The sequence below is a fragment of the Tetrao urogallus genome (genome assembly GCF_951394365.1).
Source record: "Tetrao urogallus genome assembly, chromosome: Z".
Taxonomy (NCBI): Eukaryota; Metazoa; Chordata; class Aves; order Galliformes; family Phasianidae; genus Tetrao; species Tetrao urogallus.
The window spans coordinates 36,967,206-36,989,161 of record NC_136816.1 but is presented as its reverse complement, the minus strand read 5'-3'; the positions used below and the strand labels follow the sequence as shown (position 1 = coordinate 36,989,161).

General features: G+C 43.5%; 1 protein-coding gene across 12 annotated transcripts in view; it reads left to right on the top strand.

The window, feature by feature from the left end:
- Positions 1–1,492: 1,492 nt before the first annotated feature.
- The window catches only part of LOC306956756 (transducin-like enhancer protein 4), a gene marked incomplete at both ends in the record, with an annotated part of 98,396 nt that continues 77,932 nt past the window's right edge, over positions 1,493–21,956 (top strand). For 11 of the 12 annotated variants that reach the window (XM_079548047.1, XM_079548046.1, XM_079548041.1 and 8 more), the window contains 4 exons: positions 1,493–1,537; positions 1,747–1,844; positions 2,415–2,478; positions 3,833–3,877. In XM_079548047.1, the coding sequence (XP_079404173.1) occupies positions 1,493–1,537; positions 1,747–1,844; positions 2,415–2,478; positions 3,833–3,877 (252 nt within the window). Of the gene's footprint in view, positions 1,538–1,746; positions 1,845–2,414; positions 2,479–3,832; positions 3,878–21,956 lie in introns of those variants that run through there. The other variant, XM_079548042.1, reaches the window with a different exon arrangement.

Below are 21,956 nucleotides of genomic sequence, written 5' to 3'. Positions count from 1 at the left end.
CTCACCGCCCTCAGGCGCCGCCGCCCCTCGTTAGCGCGCGGCCCTCTCGGCGGGCACGGTCAGGCGGCCGCCGCCGGGTTTGGCGGGGGCAGGGCCGCCCGTCCCGCACCCCCACCTCCACCCCGCAACTCCCCGGTCCCCGCTCCCGCCGCGCCGCCACCCCGCGCGCAGGACGCGGCGGGAGCAGCAGCGCGGCAGCAGACACCAGCCCACGTTACTTTGATTGACAGCTGAACAAATGTTTCCCCTGTTCGAACGCCGGCGCTATGGAACGGCGGCGATCTCAAAGCTCCGCCTCAGGCGGCGGGGAAACAGAAGAGGAGAAGCCCGGGCTGCCGCCTGATTGGTCGCGGGCCCGCGAGGCGTCAGGTTCCCACGTGGGGACCACCCCCCCCCCCCCCGCCCTCTATCTCAAGGCCCCTGTGCTCATTTGTCAGCGGCGAAATGATGGGCATTAATACAGAACAGCGATTAACGCGAGGGCGCCGCTGATTGGTCGCCGGCGACGCCCTTCGTGGGCAGAGCGAAGAGGGGGGCGGGCGAGGGGGGGCGGGAAGCGCCGCGGTGCCCGACGGGAGGGGAAGTCCGGCGGGCGGAGGCGCGCGCGCGAGGAGCGGGGAGGCCGCCTCCCGAGAGGACTACGGCTCCCAGGGTGCCCCGCGGGCGGTGGCCTTCCGGCCTCTGTGAATATGTATCAGAATGTTAATGACGAGGCGCTGCTAAATTTGGTCAAAGGAGTCACCTCGGCAGAGCGTGCGGTGGGAGAGGCGAGGAGCGGTAGCGCTGGGCGCAGGGCAGGGCTGGGCAGGGCAGTGTGGGCCGGGCCGGGCCCGGCGCTCTGTACGCGCTGCTGCCGCTTCCCGGAGTTTGGACAGGCGGAGGAGAACCAGAAATCAAAATACAAATAAAACAGCGCGGACCGTACCGTCTTCGTCCTCTCTCTCTCTCTCTTTTTAATTTTTTAATTTTTGTTTTTCTTTTTTTTTCTTTTTTTTTTTTTAAATCTTGTTTTTAACCGATCCTCCCGAGCGGAGCCCTGCGATGCGGTAGCTGCAGGAGCGGCCCCCGCGCCTCGGCCCCGCGGCAGCGCCGCCCCGCTCCGCCCCGCCCGGCGCCGCTGCCCCGCCGCCGGCACTAAAAGTTTGCGGGAGGCTGAGAACTGCGAACGCGGACCTTCGGCGCAGCGCCCCCGGCCCAGGCGCTCTCCCTGCTTGCCTCCTTCTCCTCCTCTTCGTGCTCCTCCTCTCCCTCCGGAGCGCTCGAAGCGGCGGTGCTCGGGGAGAGCCGCTCGGCGCCGCCCGCCCCCGGGGGATGTGGCAGCGGCCCCCGGGCCCCGGGGACGCCGCCGCCGCCGCGCCTCGCTACCGCTGCCGCCCGGGGTGCCCCGCCAGCCCCGGGGCGGCGGGGCCGGGGCGCCCCTTGTTGTCGCAGCGCCCTAGCGCTGAGCGCTGAGTCCTGAGCGCGGCCGCCAGCGCCCCCCGAAGCGGCGTGGATGATCCGCGACCTGAGCAAGATGTACCCGCAGACCCGGCACCCGGTGAGTGCGGCGCGGCCCGCCGAGTTGGAGCCATTTTCTTATTGTTGTCCGCTGCCGCCGCCCCAAGTTGCTGCCCCGCGTGGCCCTCCCGGGTCCCGGCGGGCGGCACCCCCGCTCCCCGAAACCCCCGAGGCCATGTCGGAGAGCACGGGGCCGGGGGGCGCGGAGCGACCGAGGGGCGGCGGAACGACCGTGTCGCTTGCTTGCAGGCTCCGCACCAGCCAGCGCAGCCCTTTAAATTCACCATCTCCGAGTCCTGCGATCGGATTAAGGAGGAGTTCCAGTTCCTGCAGGCGCAGTACCACAGGTAACGCTGCCCGGCGCCCGCCGTGGGGTGGCCGTGCTGTCCTTCGTCTGTGCCTTCTCGGGTGGGCGCGGGGAGCGGCCGGGCCCTGCCCCTCTCGCGCCGCACCGAAGCTGTCCTTGCCCCGCGCTGCCCCGCAGCAGCTCGCTGCCCTTCTGCCATCCGGCAATGTAAACCCCCCGACGAAAGCGCGGTAACTTTTGTGTCCTCGGAGCGTGGATGTACTTTTGCTCCGAACGAAGTGCAATGTGTTCATAAAACTCGTGGAAACAAAAACTTCCCAAACCAAACCGCGGGTTTGTTCTGTGACTCCTCAGGCTTACCGCCATAGGTGCGAGACTGTGTGCGGTGCTTTCCCTGTCTCTTTTCGTCCGGGAACAGCTGCACGGGAGTGAAGAGGGTTTTTTCTCTTTCGGGAGGGACCGCGGATCTCCCCTCGGAGCCCTGGGCAGGAGCCGGGACTTACCTCTGTCTGTCTGCATGTGGGGAAGCGCTGGGAAGGGGAGACCCCGAGTGTGGGGGGGTATTGGTTGGCGTGATGAAGCACCCATGCTTTTCTTGTGTCTTGCACAGTTTAAAGCTAGAATGTGAGAAGCTGGCCAGCGAGAAGACAGAGATGCAGCGGCATTATGTCATGGTAAGTGAGCTGCAGAGCAGTTAGAGCGTCTGTGAGCGCGGTGTGCTGAGACTGAGATGCACTCAGGTTGCTGGAGGCGAGCAGAGAGATGACAGCGAGTGCTGCTGCTGTGAGGCTGCATCAGTGCTCCCATCGCTAGTTCTTAGTTCAGGGCTTGTAACTTCTTTGCAGCAGCCATACTCTGTGCAAAATCTGCCGCTTAATGTCCCGAGCAACGGAGGACGTGTCCTCACCATGCTGGCACATCCCTTGCAACTCCAGCAGTGCTTCTGGGGATAATGTGGTTACTCCTGCTGGTTTCCCTCTGCTGTCATAAAGTGCTCTGGGGTAATGTTTTTATTTCCATCCCCCCCTTCCCCCCCGTACTGTGTTCAGAGTTGTGTAGGTATATCTGTGGCCCAAAGCCTCCTGCCTTAGAAGAGCTGTTGTTCCTGTGCTGCTGTGCACTGCTCTACTGAACTGGGAATGGTGGGGCTTTGAGTGTGAGGAGTTTCTTAGAGGGCTATGGACTGTGTGGCCAAGTGAGGCGCGCAGGAAAATGTCTCCCTGCACATAATTGCATGATGGATTGTGTTGACTCTGAGGAGCCTGTGCTGCCCGCTACCTTGTACATCTACAAAGGATTAGCTGCTTTCTATATGTGCCTGACAAATAACACCCCGGTATCCACAAAAAAAGAGTAAATAACCTTGAAAAATTCTTAACCAGGAGCACAGGCATATGTTAAGGCTTGCATTTGTCTTTTTCATGCTTGATTTGCTTAAGTCCTGAGTATGGTGTGCCACTGAGCTGCACGCTGACCCTACTCCCTGTGATGGGGGATGTCGGAGTGGCATGTCTGCCTGACTCTCTGGCCGATGTGCTTCTGCCTTCTTTTCATCCCTGCCATCCAGTCACAGCTTTTTTGTGTTTTTAATTTAAAATATCGAATAACTGTTCGGTGAGTTGTCTGCTGATTTATATGTCTGTCTGGCTTCAGGCACTTCAGGCTTTTTTTTTTTTTTTTTTTGGCATCTTTCATGTGTGCTAGGGAATAAAATCTTGAGCGTTCTCTATGTGCTTTTCTGCTTCTAATCTGTAACTCTGGCTGTGATTACTTTTCATGATTTTTTTGTTGTCTGTTTTTTTTGCTTGTTCTATAGCCATCCTTTGTAGATTTGCCAAGAAGTGACACAGATAAAATAAAAAGCAAGAAAAATGGGCAACTGCGACATGCTGTCAAATTCCAGGAGCTCTCCTGGCTAGTAAACATTTCTGGGTCTCTGTCTTTGTACGGATGATGTCTGAGTCAGAGCAAATTTTGGAATGGCTGTTATAAATTGTAAGGTCTAACAGTCGTTTTCTTCTTTCTTAGTATTATGAGATGTCCTATGGGCTGAATATAGAAATGCATAAACAGGTAGGTAAATATTTTGCTTTGTGTAAGAACGCTCACTGTAATTTCTCCCATCAGCCTTAACCAGATGTGTGTTATGTGCAAGTTGCCTTAATTGCATGCTGAAGTGTGCAGGAAATTTTGTGTGCTCCTTGCTGGCCCAGACACCCCCTGTGTTTGGCTATATGGAGCACATTGTGTACAGGGGTAAGACGGGCGCAACCCTGAGTCACCTTGGCCTTGTGGTGCTGGGGCTGCCTTTTTGGAGTGATAGCTGCATTGTGAATGCATATCGGGTGTCAAGGGACGTGTGTTTGGGTGTGGAAAGGGCTCATTCTCAGTTAACTGGGGCTGTTTTAAGCTGGAGCTACAGCGGCAATCAGTGTGCAGCCATGTTGCTGTCTCCCTCAGGTTGCCTACCAGCACCCTTCTCAAAAAGCAAGTGTCTCAGCACGTCAAACACGAAAGGGTAAAGGAGCTTTCCAGAAGGGTGATGTTTCGCTTGGTTCTATGCCTTGAAGTCTAGCACTTAGGCTGAGATTAGCAGGAGATTACTGGTATGGAGCATGGCAGTGTAAATCAGAATTTCTTATTCAGTAATGTGTGTTTTTAACCTTCTCTGGAGGAGAATGAATTAAACATCTGACCTCTTTTCCAGCGAGAGAACTTTTAATATGGTGGAGTTTAATACTGACAACTCATTTTAGCAAACGGTTGAGCAGTTCACCCATGTTGCTGGAAAGGGTGAATGACAGAAATAAATGGTTGAATGGGAGAAGAAACACCGTCTGACAATTGGCTTGTATGCTTGTATGTGTTCCTAATCTAAGTAGTGGTTGTGGAAATATAATTCCTTTATCTCAGTGAGAACAAACTGAATTCAGATTTTTTTTTTTCATGTTTGTTATATTTTGTGTCCTGTTAGCTCTCCAGTACTTCCAGTGCTGATGAAGGCCATTGATGTTAGATGGTAGGCTAGTACAAAGGCAGAGGGTTTTCTGTCCTTGGAGTGGTTTGCCTCTGACGCTGCAGAGCTCTGGAAGCCCTGCATAGACCTGTGGAGCGTGAGTGCAATGCCTGGCTTGTAGCCAGGCCCTGTAATGCTGTGGGGTGGAAGATGTAGGGTGGCAGAACAGCTGGGCTGGCTGGGTCCTGTCTGAAAAGCAGAGTTGGTGTCATGCACAAGAACAATTCACCCAGTCCAGAGTCTCTGCAGGCCACCTACGTGGTGTATTCTTACTTGCGTTTGAGAGCGGCTATTGCAGTTAGACTTGTTTATATTTCTGGGTGCTTTGTACGTACAGCAATTAGTTGTATGTAGACTTCAACTAACCATGCAAAATGATGTGGGACAGTATTGGCTTGCAAGTAAAACGTGTAATTAGTTTGTTTGACGTAGGGGAAACTCACTTAAAACTGATTTTAATTTTTAATTTCTAAATGCTTCAGAAATTGTGTATGATTACAGCAATGGGGATGTCAATGATATTCTGAAAAAAATTAAGTCCCTAGCTTCAGCTAAATATGAGGATGACAAAGAACCCAAGTTTTAATTAAACACCCTTTTCCAGTACTGCTCAGTCTGTTTGAATTAGTAGTTCAAGTAGTCTACTCTCATGCAAAACACTTAAATATTTTGTCAGATGTTGATTCAAATCAGCTGCGGCTATGAAACTCACTTGCTATCATTCCTAAATCTGATATTCGTTTGTATCTTCGTGTCTCCTCTGCTCTTCCCACAGTGTTTTTTTCCCTTTCTGCTCTTGCTACTGCAAATGCAACATATTTCCCATTTTGCTTTGTGATGGCAGCGTGGGGGCCCAATTTTGTATATATAGGGAGTTGATTGTTTCATTTGATGTGCGTGAATCTTTTTTAAATTCCACTTTAAATTCCCTTTTCTTCCTCTCAGATCTTTGAATTTTCCTCGCCTGAAATTGAGCGATTCACTCTTCTTTTTTTCTTCTTCTATTCCTCTTTCCCCCCCCAGCTTTCTAAATTCAATCATATCAAAAATCCTGAGGGCAGTTTATCACATTATGAAATACAGACAGCCCTGCAAACCACCTACTTATTATATTTTCTTCCTTTTTTTTTTCTTTTTTTTTCACTTTAGCACAGAGGCATATCTGTCTTTATTTGTTTTTGTGGGCAGATAGCTTTGGTTCCTCTTAGGTTCTTTCCAGATGTACTGCTGGATGCCCTTGTAATGGAAAGCAGGCAATAATGCGGTGAAGTTGCCCTTCGGCGTAATTGGGCCGAGTTCTTGAGATCAGGTTAGGCTTATTCACTTACTAGATTTGCGTCTCAAAGGGTTCAAGAGCAGGACTCCCTGGAGTCCTTGGAAGTACCCTAGTAATTGGTGGCCCTGATATTTGAAACCTTTGTGTATTTTTCTGTTAAAGCTTCTGTTCTTCTTGGCTGCTCCCAGCCACAGAGTATTTATTTTTAGAGAATTTTTTCACTGGAACAGAAAATGATGGCTGTGATGGAGTCATGACTCTGTGACTTAGCAAATTGATAAAAGGATAAACGTGGAGCGCGGCAATAGTGTGTGTGCATGCCGGGCAGGGGAGGAGGGGGAGAGCGTTGCTTTCCCACCCCTCGTGTGATGCTCATCATCAGTCATCCTGTGTTGATTTTGATAGAAGACTATTAAAGTGAAACCTATGGGGAATTTGTCATTCTGAAAGGAAAGCTAATGTAATTAGTACCAATTAAAGTACATTTAGTAAATTGGATTTAATCTTAATTAAGCCTGCATAATGTTGCCAATTTTTAACAATTATGTTTGAGAACATAATTAATTTAAATTTTGGTAACTGAGTAAATAGCATTAGACTGGTAGAATTAGTCATTTGTAGTTTTTTGTTTTTGGTTTTTTTTTTTAAGACAAGTGTGGGGTGTGTTGTGACATGTGGTGGTATAGCCTAAGACATTAAGCTAATTTTTGATATTCTCTACTGGGATCAATAGAGCTTCAAAATAGACACATTCAAAAAAAAAAATAAAAAAGACAGTAGGTTGGGGATTTTGGATTGCAGTATGAACAGATAATTCCCTGCGATTGTAAATCTTAGTGTTAGAATAAAGGAGAATGTGTGAGTGTGATCTAAAGAAGTTCATTTCCTACAAAGTTGCTTTTTTTTTTTTTTTTTGAGGCTCAGTGAATGATTTATGAATGAATACTTGACATACTGCGCTATGTTTCTAATACAGTGTTGCTACTTGTTGATGGTCATTTGGTTTAATTTCTGAAATTAGGCTGTTTTAATGTTATGGTAAACAGTTTATTTAAATTGCTGTAATCAAACATGCTTTCTGAAGGTTTTAATTGAGAATTGTAATTATCACTTAAAATAAGTGTCTGTATTTGGCTCCAGACAGCAGATATTTGTGAATGAGACTGATGGAAGACATAAGCAGGATAAAGCATTCTCTTCTAATTTCCATTCTCTTTTTAGAGGTGGAAGTATGTAAATGCTGATTTTCTCTTTTTGGTCAGGCCTACATCTTTGAACTAATTCACACATTGGAATGCTGGATTTCAGCATTTTTGAAGGAAAATTCAGATCTCTTAAGAAGCTGTGTGTTGAAAAATAAATGAAATTACTTCTTAAGATCACAGTAACGGAAAAAAAACCCAAACCATTTCAGTTCAATCCATGTAAATTTTATTAGAAGACTTGGGCAACAACCATTTGAGTGCTGCTAAAATATTAATTGGATAGAAATGAAAGGGCTCTACTAGCTGATAGGATATCATAATCATAGCTGCAGTAGTCGATGGTAAATGATGATAAATGGCATTAGGAACCTTTTAGCAAACTGTAATAACTATGAGGAGGGAAGCGGTATGGATTTGCATTATATCTGATACCCTCTAGTACCAAGTGGATTGCCAATACTGCTTGTTTAGCATTTTCTAAGGGCAATAGGATATTGATTTCTGACTTACAAGGAACGGCTCTATTTTCACCATTGAAAAGTATTGCAGGTTGTTAAGAAGAAATTGACTTGAAGAGGCCTGACTGCTGCCCATCATGGAGCAAATAAAGCAAAACTGCCGAAGCATGGTGGAGCAGTGAGATGGGGCCCTCAGCAATTTGTTGCTATTAATTTACCATGCTCGACAGCAAATCAATCGGCATCTACTTCATCTGCTGGAGAAAACGCTGTCCAGGGCAGATAAAAGGCCCTGCGTGGTACGGGGAATAGACTGGATTGGCCAAACGGATGCTGCAGTTAATGTGTAAATAAGTGAAATCAAGGCCACTGTTGCCGAGAAAGCTGTTTTTAATTAGGTTGGGGCTTTATAGTGAGCTATTTAAGAAAATAGTACAGAGCTTGGAGAGTAAGGGGAGATTTATTGCCGACTGAGTTAATATATGGGTTGTACGACATCCCAGCCTTGAGTCTGCTTGCTTCTTAAGCCTTAGTAAATTATTTTGGTAAAAGGGTAAAGATGGGAATCAATTTGTTTAATTTAGGGCCGAGTTTTGGCCATTTTTCATCTTCGCAGCCATAAAACACATACATCACAGGGAATTGGTTTGAGTGTACGCTGTGTATGTAACAGAAAAGCACTCTTTGTTTCATTAGCAGTGGGCTAGGCTTGGCATGGATCTGTGTGCACATGTGTGTGCAAACCTTGTTTTTCTAGCAGGCAGCAGCTGAAGTTATATTCTGTGTGAAGAATAGCTGGAAAGCCAGCTAACATTTTACTGGCTGAATTTGTTCTCTGTTATAAACAGTAGGAAAGATTTAACAGAGATACAGGCAGTGGGTAGTCAGAACTGGAAAACTTTAGAATGAGAAAAATTAGAAGTGAAATTTTGAAGACTGCAGCTAACCCAGGACTGTTAAGAAGGAAGAGAAAAACAAGTGACTTTTCCATCAAAGTCACAAAATGCAAAAAAGAGATTGTCAAATCGGTTTGACTACTGAGGCTTTTTTGTCCGAGTTTTAGGTTATTTAACCTCTGAAGCCAGTGGAACAGCTTACAAGCTTATGAAAACTTAAGAAACATGCTGTTCTGCAGTTAAACCAGAAACCTCTTGCTTTGTATTAATGACTCAATTCTTAAGCAAGATGTTTTTTTCCCTGACACAGATGTTGGACAAGCTTTCTGTGGGGAGGACATGTTAATTTACTCAGTTTGTTGTTTGCGCTTCTCTGTGTTGTTACTGTTGAAGTAAGCTTACCCCCTTCAATTTCAGAATAATGTATATTAGGATGAGAGTCTGCATTTCATCCTTATTTTGCCATACACAAGGAAACGAAAATGTCATTTTCACCCACTTGTTTTGCCAATTCAGACAGATGCTTAAGACATAGGAAGTAGCACGAAACATGCTGAGCAAACTTTAAAATTAAGTCATACATTCTGTTTTTCCTTGCAGAAGGCTGTCCTCGCATTTGCTTGCACATAAAAGCGTTTCTCTGCCTTTGAAATATCCTAGCTGCTGCAATACTGCCTCACTGTCTGTGTTAGTTTATGGGCACACTTGTAGTTACTGGGGAAGCCAAAGGTGACCCTATGGCTAGGGTTGCCTAACACTTTTGTGGTATCAAAAATTCTCACAGAAATTTGTGGCTTTTTTGTTTGTTTGTTTTTGTGTTTTTTGTGTGTGTGTGTTTGGTTTTTTTTTCCCCTTGCAAGAAAATGTGACCTTTACTGTTTGCAGTCAGGGATTTTGTTGTGACGGGTAGCCCCTAGGTGCTGTGGAGGTGGAGGATGGTGAGGGGGATCTTGCTCCTGGACAGCTAGCACAGCTTCAGGCACAGCTACACTGCGAGGCTCGTGCTGAGCAGTCAGAGCTAGAGGAGTGAGGAGCGATGTCACCGTTTCATGTGTAATTGCTGTTGCAGCATACTGTACAATGAGATTTGCCTTCCTTTCAGGGGTAAAAAAATAAGTGCTGAGGTCATTAAAAAAAGAGAGAAAAAAAAACATTAATTAGCAGAGAGGTTTCAAAGCGTGGGTGCTAGGATGCTCAGGCTTTACAGTATGTATGTTAGTTTGATCCTGCCCCATTGTGTGTCTGCAGCGTGCTGCAGGTCTTGCTTATACACTCACTGATCTCATTACCGCTTTTCCTAGAGGACCTCTTTCACTGCACAAAATAGACATTAGGAAAGTAGAATTAAGGCTGCGGAGGTGACTGTAAATCTAGCTTGAAAATCTTTGGCTGCTTGGTTCTGCAACTGAAATAAATAACTTTTAGCATGAAGGTTCAAGGATGTGAAATAATCGTGACTGGAGGCTTCTCAGGGCAGAGATTCTGTTTTTTCTCTTCAGGGTACAGTGAGGGTGATACCCTCCAGTGTGTCACAGCATATGTAGAGAAACAGAATTTTTTATATTTTTACACATAATACTACCTATATTGAGAGTTAGCAATTTGGCCTTATTCGTATTTTGATTTTTTTAATAAGAGGCAGCCTGTCGTTTGTAGAAATTTGTGAGAATAGAACAGAGCACCAAGTCTGTCATGGACGTGTGCCGGCTATTGAACAGAGGAGTTATAATTGTTGCAGAAGTCACTTCTGCTGCTGTCTGCAGATTGAGCATGTCTGTTGCCACTGATTTTCAGGAAACCTATTTACCCACAAGGCACAAGGGCAACAGAGCAAAGATGATAATGTGAAACTTGGGAAGTATAAACTGATGCTTGCACTAAGTAACAGGTGACAGTATACTTGAAGCTCTACCTATCCATACTCCAGAAATGCAATTCTATAAAATAAATTGAAGGTTTAAATGAGAAAGTAATCTTTATTTTAAAATGTAAAAATATTAGGTGTTTCTAAGAGTCAGTGTCTCTGTTCATAGGTGTGTTTTTACAGGTTTTGTCTTGGTTCAAGTTGATAATTTCATGTTCTACTGTTACTTTGAAGTAATATTTATGACGAATTTTTTCCTTATTATTCTTTATCGTAGTGGTGACACAAATGTGGTAGTTAAGTGTAGTGGGGGACATACTGGCACTATGTCAAGAGAAGATGTGTGTAACTTTCTTTTTTAGTATTTTTTAAATATAATGAAAATATATCACAAATGGTGACTAGAACTGTACATAGTTCTTTCTTGCCTGTGTAAACAGGATTTAGACTTACAGAGTCATTTTTACTAGCCTATGACAGGTACGTAATGTTCTGGCATTGAACACTGTGATGTTACGGCTGAGATGTTTAAATGCGCAGATGTCAGGCCAGTCAAAGTTATAGTCCCCACAGTAAACTTGAATTGGTCTCTTTATTGTTATGTATTTGTATGGTATGCTCTATTGCCAACTCTAAATGTTAAATCATGCCAATCCCCAGAAAATCACAAGATTGGATGAAAATTAATCATGAGATAAATAATAAATTTGGGGTTCTTTTTATTTCTCTTCTAATTTTAAGCTGCCAGACTGCACTTGGCTCATGTTTTTTAGTTTTTTCTCCAGTGTTCTTCTGTAATAGTTTCTTGCTAGTAAAGAGTAAAGCCTCTTAAGGTTCACAGTAAAGTTCAGGAAGCTGGACATCTGATGCAGCTTGCAATTATTGTTGTATTTTTATTCTTGAAAGTATATGAGCTGTACTCTACTAAGGAAAAATAATGCAAAGTAAAAAAAAAACGTACATAATTTAGAATTGCTTTTAATTTTTTTTGAGTATTTTATGCCACGATGCCACAAACATACTTGTGGTGATTTCCCCATCAATGTTAGAAGGAGACGGAGCGCAGGACACGATGTTGTTTTGAGTGGAGGTCTTCTGACTTGGCCTCTTTCTTTCGGTCTGCTTAAATGATTTCTCCACACGATCTTATATTGCCAGAGGTTTCTGTCATTTGCTGGATGAGATTCAACTTCTTCAAAGGAGGAAAAACCTTTCACTATTATGTTTGGGATGTGGAACATTGGCAATGAGAATGTGTGCTTTTCTTTTTTCTTATGTTTGCTGTAAATCCTCAGCAGAGCATCTCACAGTTGAGAAAAAATCAAAATCTGTCCCTTTCATGCTATGAAGAGTCTGCATACTAATAAGTCCTGCCAGTCAATTTTGTTTGGCTCGTGTTGAATGCTTGGTGCACGTTGTAGATGATCACTGAAAGCATTTAATTTTTAAAAACGCTGTTCTTTCCTCTATCCCAAATGAAGTAAGCTTCTCATGTATTCGTTCCTGTCTGCTTACGTGCCAGGCTTCTCTTGATGGCTTGGGGAGTTTGCAGAGGCAGAAATCTTGCGTCCCTTTTCCTGGTGTTCTTCAGAAGGAGTGCACTGATGGCTTTGGGGCTGAGCTGCCTATGATAGATGGGCACTCATCTGCACAGAGAGCTTGATAAAGCTAATGCTGGTGCATCAAAGGGGCTTCAGTCAGTTGCGTGTACAGGGACACATTCATATTTTTAAGTGGTGGATCTGAAAGCAAAAGAACCTGTTTCCTCATGTATTTTCAGAGTTCAGACCCCATACCACAGAATTAAGATACAGTAGGGCAAATACACGTGGCCTAAGCTCAGGTGAGGTGCTGGTATGGCGTAAAGGGGAGCAGGCAGCAGGAGGTTTCCATGCTTTTCGATGCCTGGCCTCAGCCCACCCTTCATAGCAGGAAGGAGTTTGCAGGGTAGTGTATAGAGTTTTGGGATGTCTTGAGTATGCTTCTTCACAGCTGCTCGGTGGGTGATGCCTGTTAACTTGGTGGCATTGTTTAAAATGAGTTGTTAGAAACAGTGGAGGCATTTTAGTTACTCGTTTTCTTTCTTGAGACCATTTGTTTCTCAGCAGCAAAGGTGGAACTTATTGGTGCTTATACCTTATGATGCAGATAGCTTACAGGACTTCCAGAAGGATGTAATTCAGATATCCAGCAAACACATGAGTTGGCACTTAATTAAAATTTTAGCTTTTAAAACCATGGAGAAAAGGGAATGATGTTAACATTTATCTTGGGCAACCGCTTTTTGCCATTTCTCTCCTTTCTTAGGGATGAATAAGGAAATTGCAGCTGTATTTCGTGGCTAAAACATTTCATTGATTAATTTTGAAAACACAGTGGTTCACTGTGTACCAAAATAGCTGCTGTGAAGCTTATCATGGCCCAGGAAAGGGTCAGGTGTGGACTTTGCGGTGTTTGTCCGTGTTTTTATGGAAGGTGCCGCGCCAAGGGCCATGCATGGCTGGGTTTCTGTAAGAGGCCCCTGTGGTGTCTCTGACTGGCTTTCTGTCTAACCTGTGAGATTTTGCTTGGAGTTGGAGGACTATCAGGCAGTTGCCAGGCACCAAGAACCCAGATTGGGCTTTGTGAGGCCATTTAACTCCAAGAGAGGAACTGGCTGTGCTGTGGTTTTGGCATCAGGAGGGGCATGAGAATCTGCTGGCTTTTCATGGCAGCTGCAGAGTGAGGAGATGTGAGTTCATTGCTCAAGCTCTACAAGGTACTTTGTGCCTAGAGTGGAAAGCCAGTGTTGATATGTGTTCTGTTTCCTATAGTGGGTACTTTTAAATGCTTACCTGTGGGCCTGACTCTTTTGGATCTAGGAAAGAGGCCATTTAGTGGAAAGTGTGTGACAAATTAGCAGCGGTGGTTTCACTGAACTCACAGTTCAGTTCTGCAGTTCTGCATCCCTTTGTGAAAATCTCTGAACGTTTCTCCCTCTCTGAAATGGTGGTGATATTTACATGACAGGAGTGATGTAAGATTTAATTTGCTAACTTCCATTATTAGATGAGAGGCCCTAGAGAATCACAGAATATTGAATAAATATATATTTGCTGTTGAGAGAGGAGAACTTCTTCCAAACCTGTGTCAGCTTTGTAATGAGGTCCAGCAGTGCCTTAGCTGTGGTGGGTTTTCCTTTGTCCTTATGCCCTGGGGACCACCAGAAGAGAACACTGGAGATGGCAAGAGTCATTCTCCTGCCTGCTTCTGTGTTAACTGTATTTGGAGATATTTGGAAATGGTGAACTGGTCCTGTGATAGTGTCTGGAGAAGAAAATCAAAAGCAGCATGGACTAAGCTGGCCAAACCTCTTTCATTTGAATGAGGAGGCAAAGAACAGGGATTGGAGGAAACCAGTTAATAAGCTTTCTTCTCACGTCCTATACTTCCCTGCAGTACCATTCATTCTGTATGACATCCATCCAGCTTCACAGTAAACCCTTTGAAAGATGGCACTGTGCTGATGTGCGAAAGAGTCAACTACAGCACACTACAGTCTACTCTTTGTAATTTCATATAGCATGTGACGTGGTACTAAGTAGACACCTCTGAAAATATCAGCCCATTATGTGGATAGCACAAGAAAGATGGAAAGACTTTGTACATAAAACAGACTCCATGTTTATATCGGTATATTGCCAAAGAGAAGATAATGTGTTCTTAGACTGGGTTTAACCAGTTGGCTTTCTGTCCTAATTGCAGAAAGCTGTTGTGTTGTGAACAGGTTGTTTATTTACAGTTTCTTTCATTAGTTCTTAGCTTCTGGGAATGAACTGTGTGCTTTTTCGCTTTGTGTCCCTCTAAACAAAATTAATAAATCCAGGAATTGATGAGGGTCTTTTGCATTTTTTGCTCTAGAACAGTAATTGTGGAAGAAGCATTGACTTCTCTGAACATCAGAGAACTTTTATGTTGGAGTAATTTGCTATATATTTGTCCATGCATAAATGTGGAGATGTTACTCTTTAAAAGTAAGTCATATATAGATTCTTTGTTTGAGTCAGTCAATGAAGATGGGTGTTAAATGAAGCAAAACTAATATGGTGTCTTTGACAGGGGTAACAGGATAAAGTCATTTTTCCATGCATCTGTAGAAGGCATTTATCCCTCCCCCTCTCACAACTTTCATTGGTTTATCTCTGCAGGCTGGTGACATCAAAATACTCACTATATGTCCCTTGTTGGCAGCATAAGAAAAGTCTTACAGTTCTATACCTACAGCATTCTGGAAGTTTCTGGGGAAGTGTTCCTGTTTGACATTCTTCCTAAAACCACATTTAACTGAGGGTAACAATTGCAGATAGAGATAGATAGAGAACACCACATAGAGAGAACTGTGAGAGAGCAGAGTCCCCATGGCTGTACATGTGGGGTGTTGTTTGTTTTGTTTTTTTTTTTTTTCTGAGGTTGTGGGTTTCCGCTGAAGAGGAGTTTAGAAACATGTATACAAGATGCTGTGCGAATTGGCATCACAGTGTGAAACTATGACATTTTATCTTTTATTTGGATGCAATTTACTTAGCTATGTTTTCTACCTAGAAGTAGTGGTTTTCTTCTAAAGAGTTAATTTTTGCCAGGTTTTTTTGTGTGGGTGGGAATCCTGGAATAATCTTAATTCAGGTACTTTCAAGGAAAAATGGTGCTATAAGTATGTGCTGTATTAAGGGTCATGAGATATCTTTAAGCCTGCAGCGGAACCTGGAGAGATTGCAAGTCTGTAGTCAGAAGAAATGCCTCTTAATAAGATGCAAAGCACAAAGCTCCCAGGTAGCTGTGATTCGGCTGCCAGGGTCTGGGGCCTGTGAAGTTCTAAGTGAAAGTTTCTGGTTTGCACTGTCAGAGGCTGCCTGTGGGACCTTGGCCCATCCTTTTTGACCAACTGTTTGCTAAGGCAGTGGAGTATTGCTGTGGGTCCCTTTGTAGGGCCAGCAGGATAAAGGGCGGTAGGGAGCTTGCGGTGTTTGGGATGAGCTGAGCAATTTATTGTGGAGTTAAAGAGATACAGCACATAGTGAGTGCAGTTTACAGAGGAATGTTGAGTGGTTGTTGTGTTAAATCTTGTACTGCTTGGGACAGCTCGAATAGCGCTGTCACAACATGCTGCTCTCGCAAGGTAGTGTCAGTTCAGACTCACCTTTAGGAGAATGGGACCTAAACGTTCTGTCAAAGCCAGAACACAGCATATTTTTCTTAAGCAAACAAAAGAGACTACAATAATAATAACAACAACCAATAAAAAGCACAAAAAAGTTGGGCAAGGCAACATCCTTAGTTCATCTTATTTCAGTTGCTTTATTGTCTGCTAAGGAGACTTGTGTCTCAGGAGAAGATGTAGAGACTAGGGGGTGCAGCAGAAAGCTGTTTGGTTTGCATGAGCTGCTTAATGGTTCAGTGGATATGAAAGAGGAGAGAAGCTGTGCTGTGGCCCTGGAAGGACTGTCTGTGGTGGTGTGGAAGATATTGTTCTGAGTTCCAATCCTTGTCCCAAACCCTTCCATGTGTTTTAGCCCCTGATGTTCTTACCATGTACAATGGTTGGAAACAGAATCTGGTTAATGGGACTTTTCAACTGCAGTGGAAGAACAGGGATTATTTCCTTCCCAGAGTTCACAGAAGCCTAATGGGTAGGGTGTGCTCCTAGGAGGTGGGAACGAGGAGTAAAGAAAGAATTAATATATGTAATACTGTGATTAAATTCTTTAACCACTAAGCTGTTACATAGAAGTTTCTCGCTTCTCCACCCTTTTTTACTTTTTACAAACGTGACTGCTGCTGTGCTTTGTGTGAGAACCATTCTGGCAGGGGTTCTCAGCTCCCTTGGGGACATGGGTGGAGGAGCGCTGAGGGGAAGTGTTTGCCCAGGCTTGGTTGTGAGCTAGATGCCAAAGATACTTCTGAACATGTCTGGGAAGGGGACTCAGAAATACTTAATAGGGAGCTTCAGTGCTGGAAGCTGACACTCCGGTGTGTTTTTGGTGACTTCAGTATGGTGTGATCCCTGAGAGGAGAAGAGAGTGGGGGAAGATCATACTGTTGGACTGTATTGTCTAAATCCAGTCTCTTTATGTGGGATGACTTTTAAGTTACGTACGTACGTTTATGTATCTACAGGTGTGGTTACATGTCATCTTGCTCTTAGGAATTCTTGGAAATCTTGAGCATTTATCTGTTGATATTCTGCTTGAATTAGGAAACTTGTCTGTTTAGGCATTATTAAAAATCTCATTACATACTTTCTTGAGACTTCACCTGTGACCTCCACTGCCTCAATTCTCTTGTCTGGGAAGTGAAAATAATACTTTTTCCTGGAGCGTAACTTACCACAGAGGAGTTTTTGGAGACCAATATATGTTAAGAAACAGGAGGTGAGATATTATTACACGGGAGTCACTTACAAGTGCCTGTGTTTATCTCTCTAGACTGTAAGGTGCTTGGGGCAGGCTGCTATTTCCCAAGACAGTTTTGTCCTCATTTTGTCTCCCGTGTGAGTTCTGCTGTCTTTTTCATCACAGCTGCAATTAGCAAGCTCCACTGACGTGCCTTTTGGCAGTATTGCAGTCTGTACTTTAATTTGTATTAAGGAGGTTTGTTCCTTGGTAATCTCTTTTCAGCCTTTGTTCTACGCCTGGAAAATGGGATAATACTACGACTTCAACTTGCTAGGGTTCTGGGGGGGAAAAAACAGAACAATACAAAAAAAAAATTAACTTTCTTGTAGCTTGCCCCAACTTATTTCTGTGTGCCTCCTGCCCCCTGAGACCAGGAGCCTGCCCAGACCTTAGCAAATGCCAGAGTTGGGATTTGACGGCTATATAGCCAGTGGCTGCAGCACAGTGGGATCTTGTTTCTCTGGTATAAGCAATAGTATTGTAAAGATGAGGAAAATACAGGTTTTGTTGAAGTCTTCTATGCCTCCTCATTCCAGGCAGAACTAGTAGTCTGAAATAGTCTCTTTTTAATTCCATTGGAATTTCTACCTGCTGTTTTACAGACTATGAATCTGTAAAAGACTTTTTAAAAATTTATTTGTTGCAGAGGTTGAAAGAAGTTAATGGCAGCATGAATTGTCAAAGATTAGGCAAACCCAGTTAGTACTAAACAGTGAGCATCACAGCATTGCTGAAGTCTTCCCTTCTCAGCTTATGAATAACCCCACATGTGTGAGAAGCTATAAGTGTTGTTCTGAGGCTAAAAGGAAGTTGGACTTCAGAAAAGAAATACTAGTTAGAAGACTGTTTACAGCATAGGGTAAGTGTTTGGTGTTTTCCTCTGAAACATTGCTGTGCTTTTCCACCTTGCTGAAGCAAATGGACTTAGAGCATTAAAGCAGATCAGTGTCTCTATGTGAGCATCCCATTACCACTACTTTTCCTGTTTATTCTTAGTGAGAAAGATGCTAATTTTGGATGTAGAGCAGCTGTTCAGGACCTGGTCTCTCCCTTACTAGCCTAGTTTAATCTGCAGAGGTGGAAGAAGTCTAATTTGCAGCCAGATGAAATGAAATCTGGAGAGGTTTTGCAGTGGATGTATGGCTGTGAGTTGCACTGGATGAAAATGGCATGCTTTTTTAAAACATTGCTTAAAAGTCCTGAGCTGAGGTAAAGTGCTTTAAGGTACATGGAGTTCTTATCCAAAAGTACAACTGAAGTACTTACAGGTGCTCTATAACCGCCTCTGACAGATTTGTTCAGATCCTTCTAACAGCCTGAGAATCCAGAGGTCAGCAAGGGTAGTTCTGCAGCTAGTTTCAGTCAACTTCAGGTTAGTGGTCATGAGCTGAGGTTATACCTGTGGTGGCAAAGTCGATGCAGCCCTTGTTGGCAACTGTTAAAAAACAAAAAAAAAAACAAAAAAAAAACCCACGTTTTTCTCACTTCTCTTTTGTTTGCCTTCATAACATGGTATGTTGCAGTAGTGAAAAGTGACTTTTTCAATAAAGAAATCAGTCATTTTAAACTGCCTTCCTTTTATATTAAAGGTTAATATTTTCCAACTTAATTCTTTTATCTTCACTGAAGCTCACACAAAGAAAGCACAGTCTGAGCTATCCACTAGTCATCAAACATATTTCCCTTCCTCCTCCCCCTGGTTTTTTCCATTGTCTTTGTGAAAAACAGCCAGGGATTATTCATGAACAGGTTTGCAAACAAACTGTGGATAGTTCAGTGATTTCAAGGTTTCCTTTCTTGTATTCTGGCAAATTTCTAATGCAAACAGAATAGCACAACTAAGTCTCTAATTGTCATGGGAAACTACTGTTATGAAAGGGAATAATTATAATACTTTGTGCAAAACAGGCTCTTGTAAACCAAAATAGATAGAACCTATGTGAGTTTTTGTGGGTAAAAATATTAGGATTCGAATGACTATTTTTCATATGAACACTTGCCTGAAGTGAAACCTTTTTAATTAAAAAAGTGGAGAGATTACAGGCCAGCCAAGTAAATATGAAATTAACAAGCCCAAAGACTGCATTTTGGTAAACCATAGAATTACTCCGTGGCAAAAAGCCGCAGATCCATTAAAAAAAAAAAAAAAAAAAAAAAAAAAAGGCATGGAAATGTGGTTTTGCTGTCTGTCATGCTGTCTGCTGTAACCGAAAAAGCATACAGTATTTTATGAGTGTGTTTCTTTTTCACAGTTTTGACCACAATGTTCAGTTACTTCATCTGACCGCTATCAGACTAGGACGCTCGCTGCTTATTTTCACCAGTTTTTACTCATCGTTTTGAGCTCACCATGCAATTGTGCATGGGTGACTTGGTTTACCATATGATCTCATAGGTGGCTGCAAGGACCAGTCAAAACTTGCAGCTGGAGCAGATTGCTATACTAACCCGGGAGGTGGAGAGGTTGTTCTGTGGTTGATGGGAGCACATTGGGGTTGCAGCATGGTGGAGGAAGTGAAATGAAGCCTTCCCACGCTGGGAGATGTCTCGGTATCTGTCACAAGGCAAGTGCAGCTTGCCAAGAGCACTGCACTGCGGTTTGCTCTTCTAACTGTGTTCTTGTTTCTGACTTAAAGGAGAAGGGTGTTGAGTGCTCACAAGGAGTCTTGGCACAGAGGTTTTTGGTGTCTGAGACTGCAGTTCTCTGTGTGCCTCAGGCTGGCAAGAGGTGGCATTTATGTCATTTTCTTTGGGTTTAGTCACAGTAAATTGGATGTGGGAATGATATTTGTATTTAAAAGAAAATGTTGTTGGGGTTAATTTTAATTTGGATGTGTTCCTTGTTTGGTTCACCCAATGCCTTTGCAGCTCTGGCAGCACAGAGGTGGTGAACAAGAGCAGCTGGATTAGGCAGAAGTGGTGTCCCTTCAGAGCCTGTTATATACAAGTGCATGGGGAAGCTACAGCTAAAGCCTTCCTCTAGCTCATCTCCCAGGCAGGTAGAGCACCACTGTTGAGAGTGCTGCCTGTGTTTCAAACCCAGTTGCTTGCAGAGGAGTTGTGGTGCTGAGATGGACTGTGAAGAAATTCTGTTCGAGTGATAACGAGTTGAAGGAGAAATATGTTGATATTGTTATCATAAATTTAAACTGTTTATAGAATCGATCGCTTACCCTTCTCAATTGCTTGCATTTGACCTACTTTCTGTGTTCTAGATATTTTTATTAAAGTCTGTGTATGCAGAATGATGAAGAGCATTCTTAACATATGGTGCACCTTGAGCATTTGTCTGAAATTAATGCAGTTCATAGTAGCTTTCCACACAAAGTGTGATCTCACAGGGAGTTACAGCACTGGAATAGATTTCATGAAATCCACATTTCCCCACCAGATAATTCTCCATTGCTCCAAACCTCCTGTTCTGCTTTTTATAGCATTTTCACAAATTTCATGTTTCTTTAAAAAGTTCATGTTAAGTTGGAATTCTTCATGGATGAAAGGTATTTGAAAACTTCAATAATACTGCACACCATTTCAAGGTGAATGTCATTTAGTGTTGCTTGACTCAGTTTTACTGGGGGAATGCCATTCAAATGAATTGAATATCAGGATGTACTTAGTGTATCCAGCTGTCTTGGACAAGTGAATTTCCTGGATGTATTATGCATTCATGTCTTACAAGTGTCTTAACATTTGCTTTGCAAATGTATCCTCTTAGAAGGTTAAAAGGAGTATTGTAAACTGCCTGATTATTTTAGATGTACTTCTCTAGTGAAACTACCACTTCTTAGATATTCACATTTTGAAGGGTAAAATTACCTGTTCTTTCCTAGTCCTCCTCCACTTAAGAGAAAAATAGTAAGTGCTGCAGGAAACCCCAGTTGCAGAAATGCTGAAATGGAAAAGGAGTTATTGTGAGCAAAGGCAGTTATGATCCACAGTGATTGAAATTATAAGCCCTGACAATTCATATCAATATTTTCTACACAATGGGAGTCAGAGCTGCAGACTGTTACTCTGTGGTTGCTCATAGAAAAGCAAGCAGCTTTTTGCTGCAGCAAGAATGCCTTCTTGTTAAATTAATAGTGGCAGTGCGCATTTTGCTTAACGTGAATATGGAGCAATGTAGTCTATGCGGTGGAGATGAACTGGAACATTCAGGATTTGTTTCTGGGTGAACCTCTCATCTTTCCAGCTCCATAATACACCCCACCCAGTCTGCAGGTAGCCCTAACAAAAGTGAACTGGAGTCCTGGCTTGCTGTTGTCACTATGTGTGCTGTGGAGTAAGGCCTGAGTGACAAGACTGGTGACAGCATAGCCTAGCTGGCTCACCCTCTGGATATTGTGGTGTGGAAATTCATGACTGGTACTACTGTGGGAGTGTGGTGCTGTCATTTCAAAGCAAGAAGAAATCAAGAATCAGTGCCCAAAGTTGAAACCTGCGATTAAGTTGAGAGTGAAAGGACATGGGCTCTGCTGCATGTCCTTAGTGTTACGTATTTTTCATTTTTCTGTTCAGTGTTGCTTAAAAAAAAAAAAAGTTATTTGTATGTGGGAAAAGGAGAGAGGTGTCTTAAATGTAGTCTGATTCTTAGACAATCACTTGATTCCAGTAGCTGAGACTTGCTAAAATACCATCAAGGAGTGTGAACCATTTAGTTATTTTCAGAAGGAATCAACTTCTACTTGGTTTAAAAATTGAGATGTTAACATGCTTTATTTGGATTTTTGTGATTACCAAGATCCTAAAGTTGATGCTTCATTATAGCTTTACTGTAAAATCCATTGCACTATTCTTTCATCTCTTTGGGTGTATTATTAAAATGATATGTTTCTGTGTATTGGCTTAAAAAGATTTGTATCTAGTAAATTAAATGCAAAAATCTGTTTCCTTAATGTATGGAAATTGCGTCTGAGTATTGCTCATTATCATAATAAAAGAGGAAGGTGCAGAGGAAAAGGAGTTAAAATGTTTCCTTTGCATAGACTATCTCCCCTTAAATA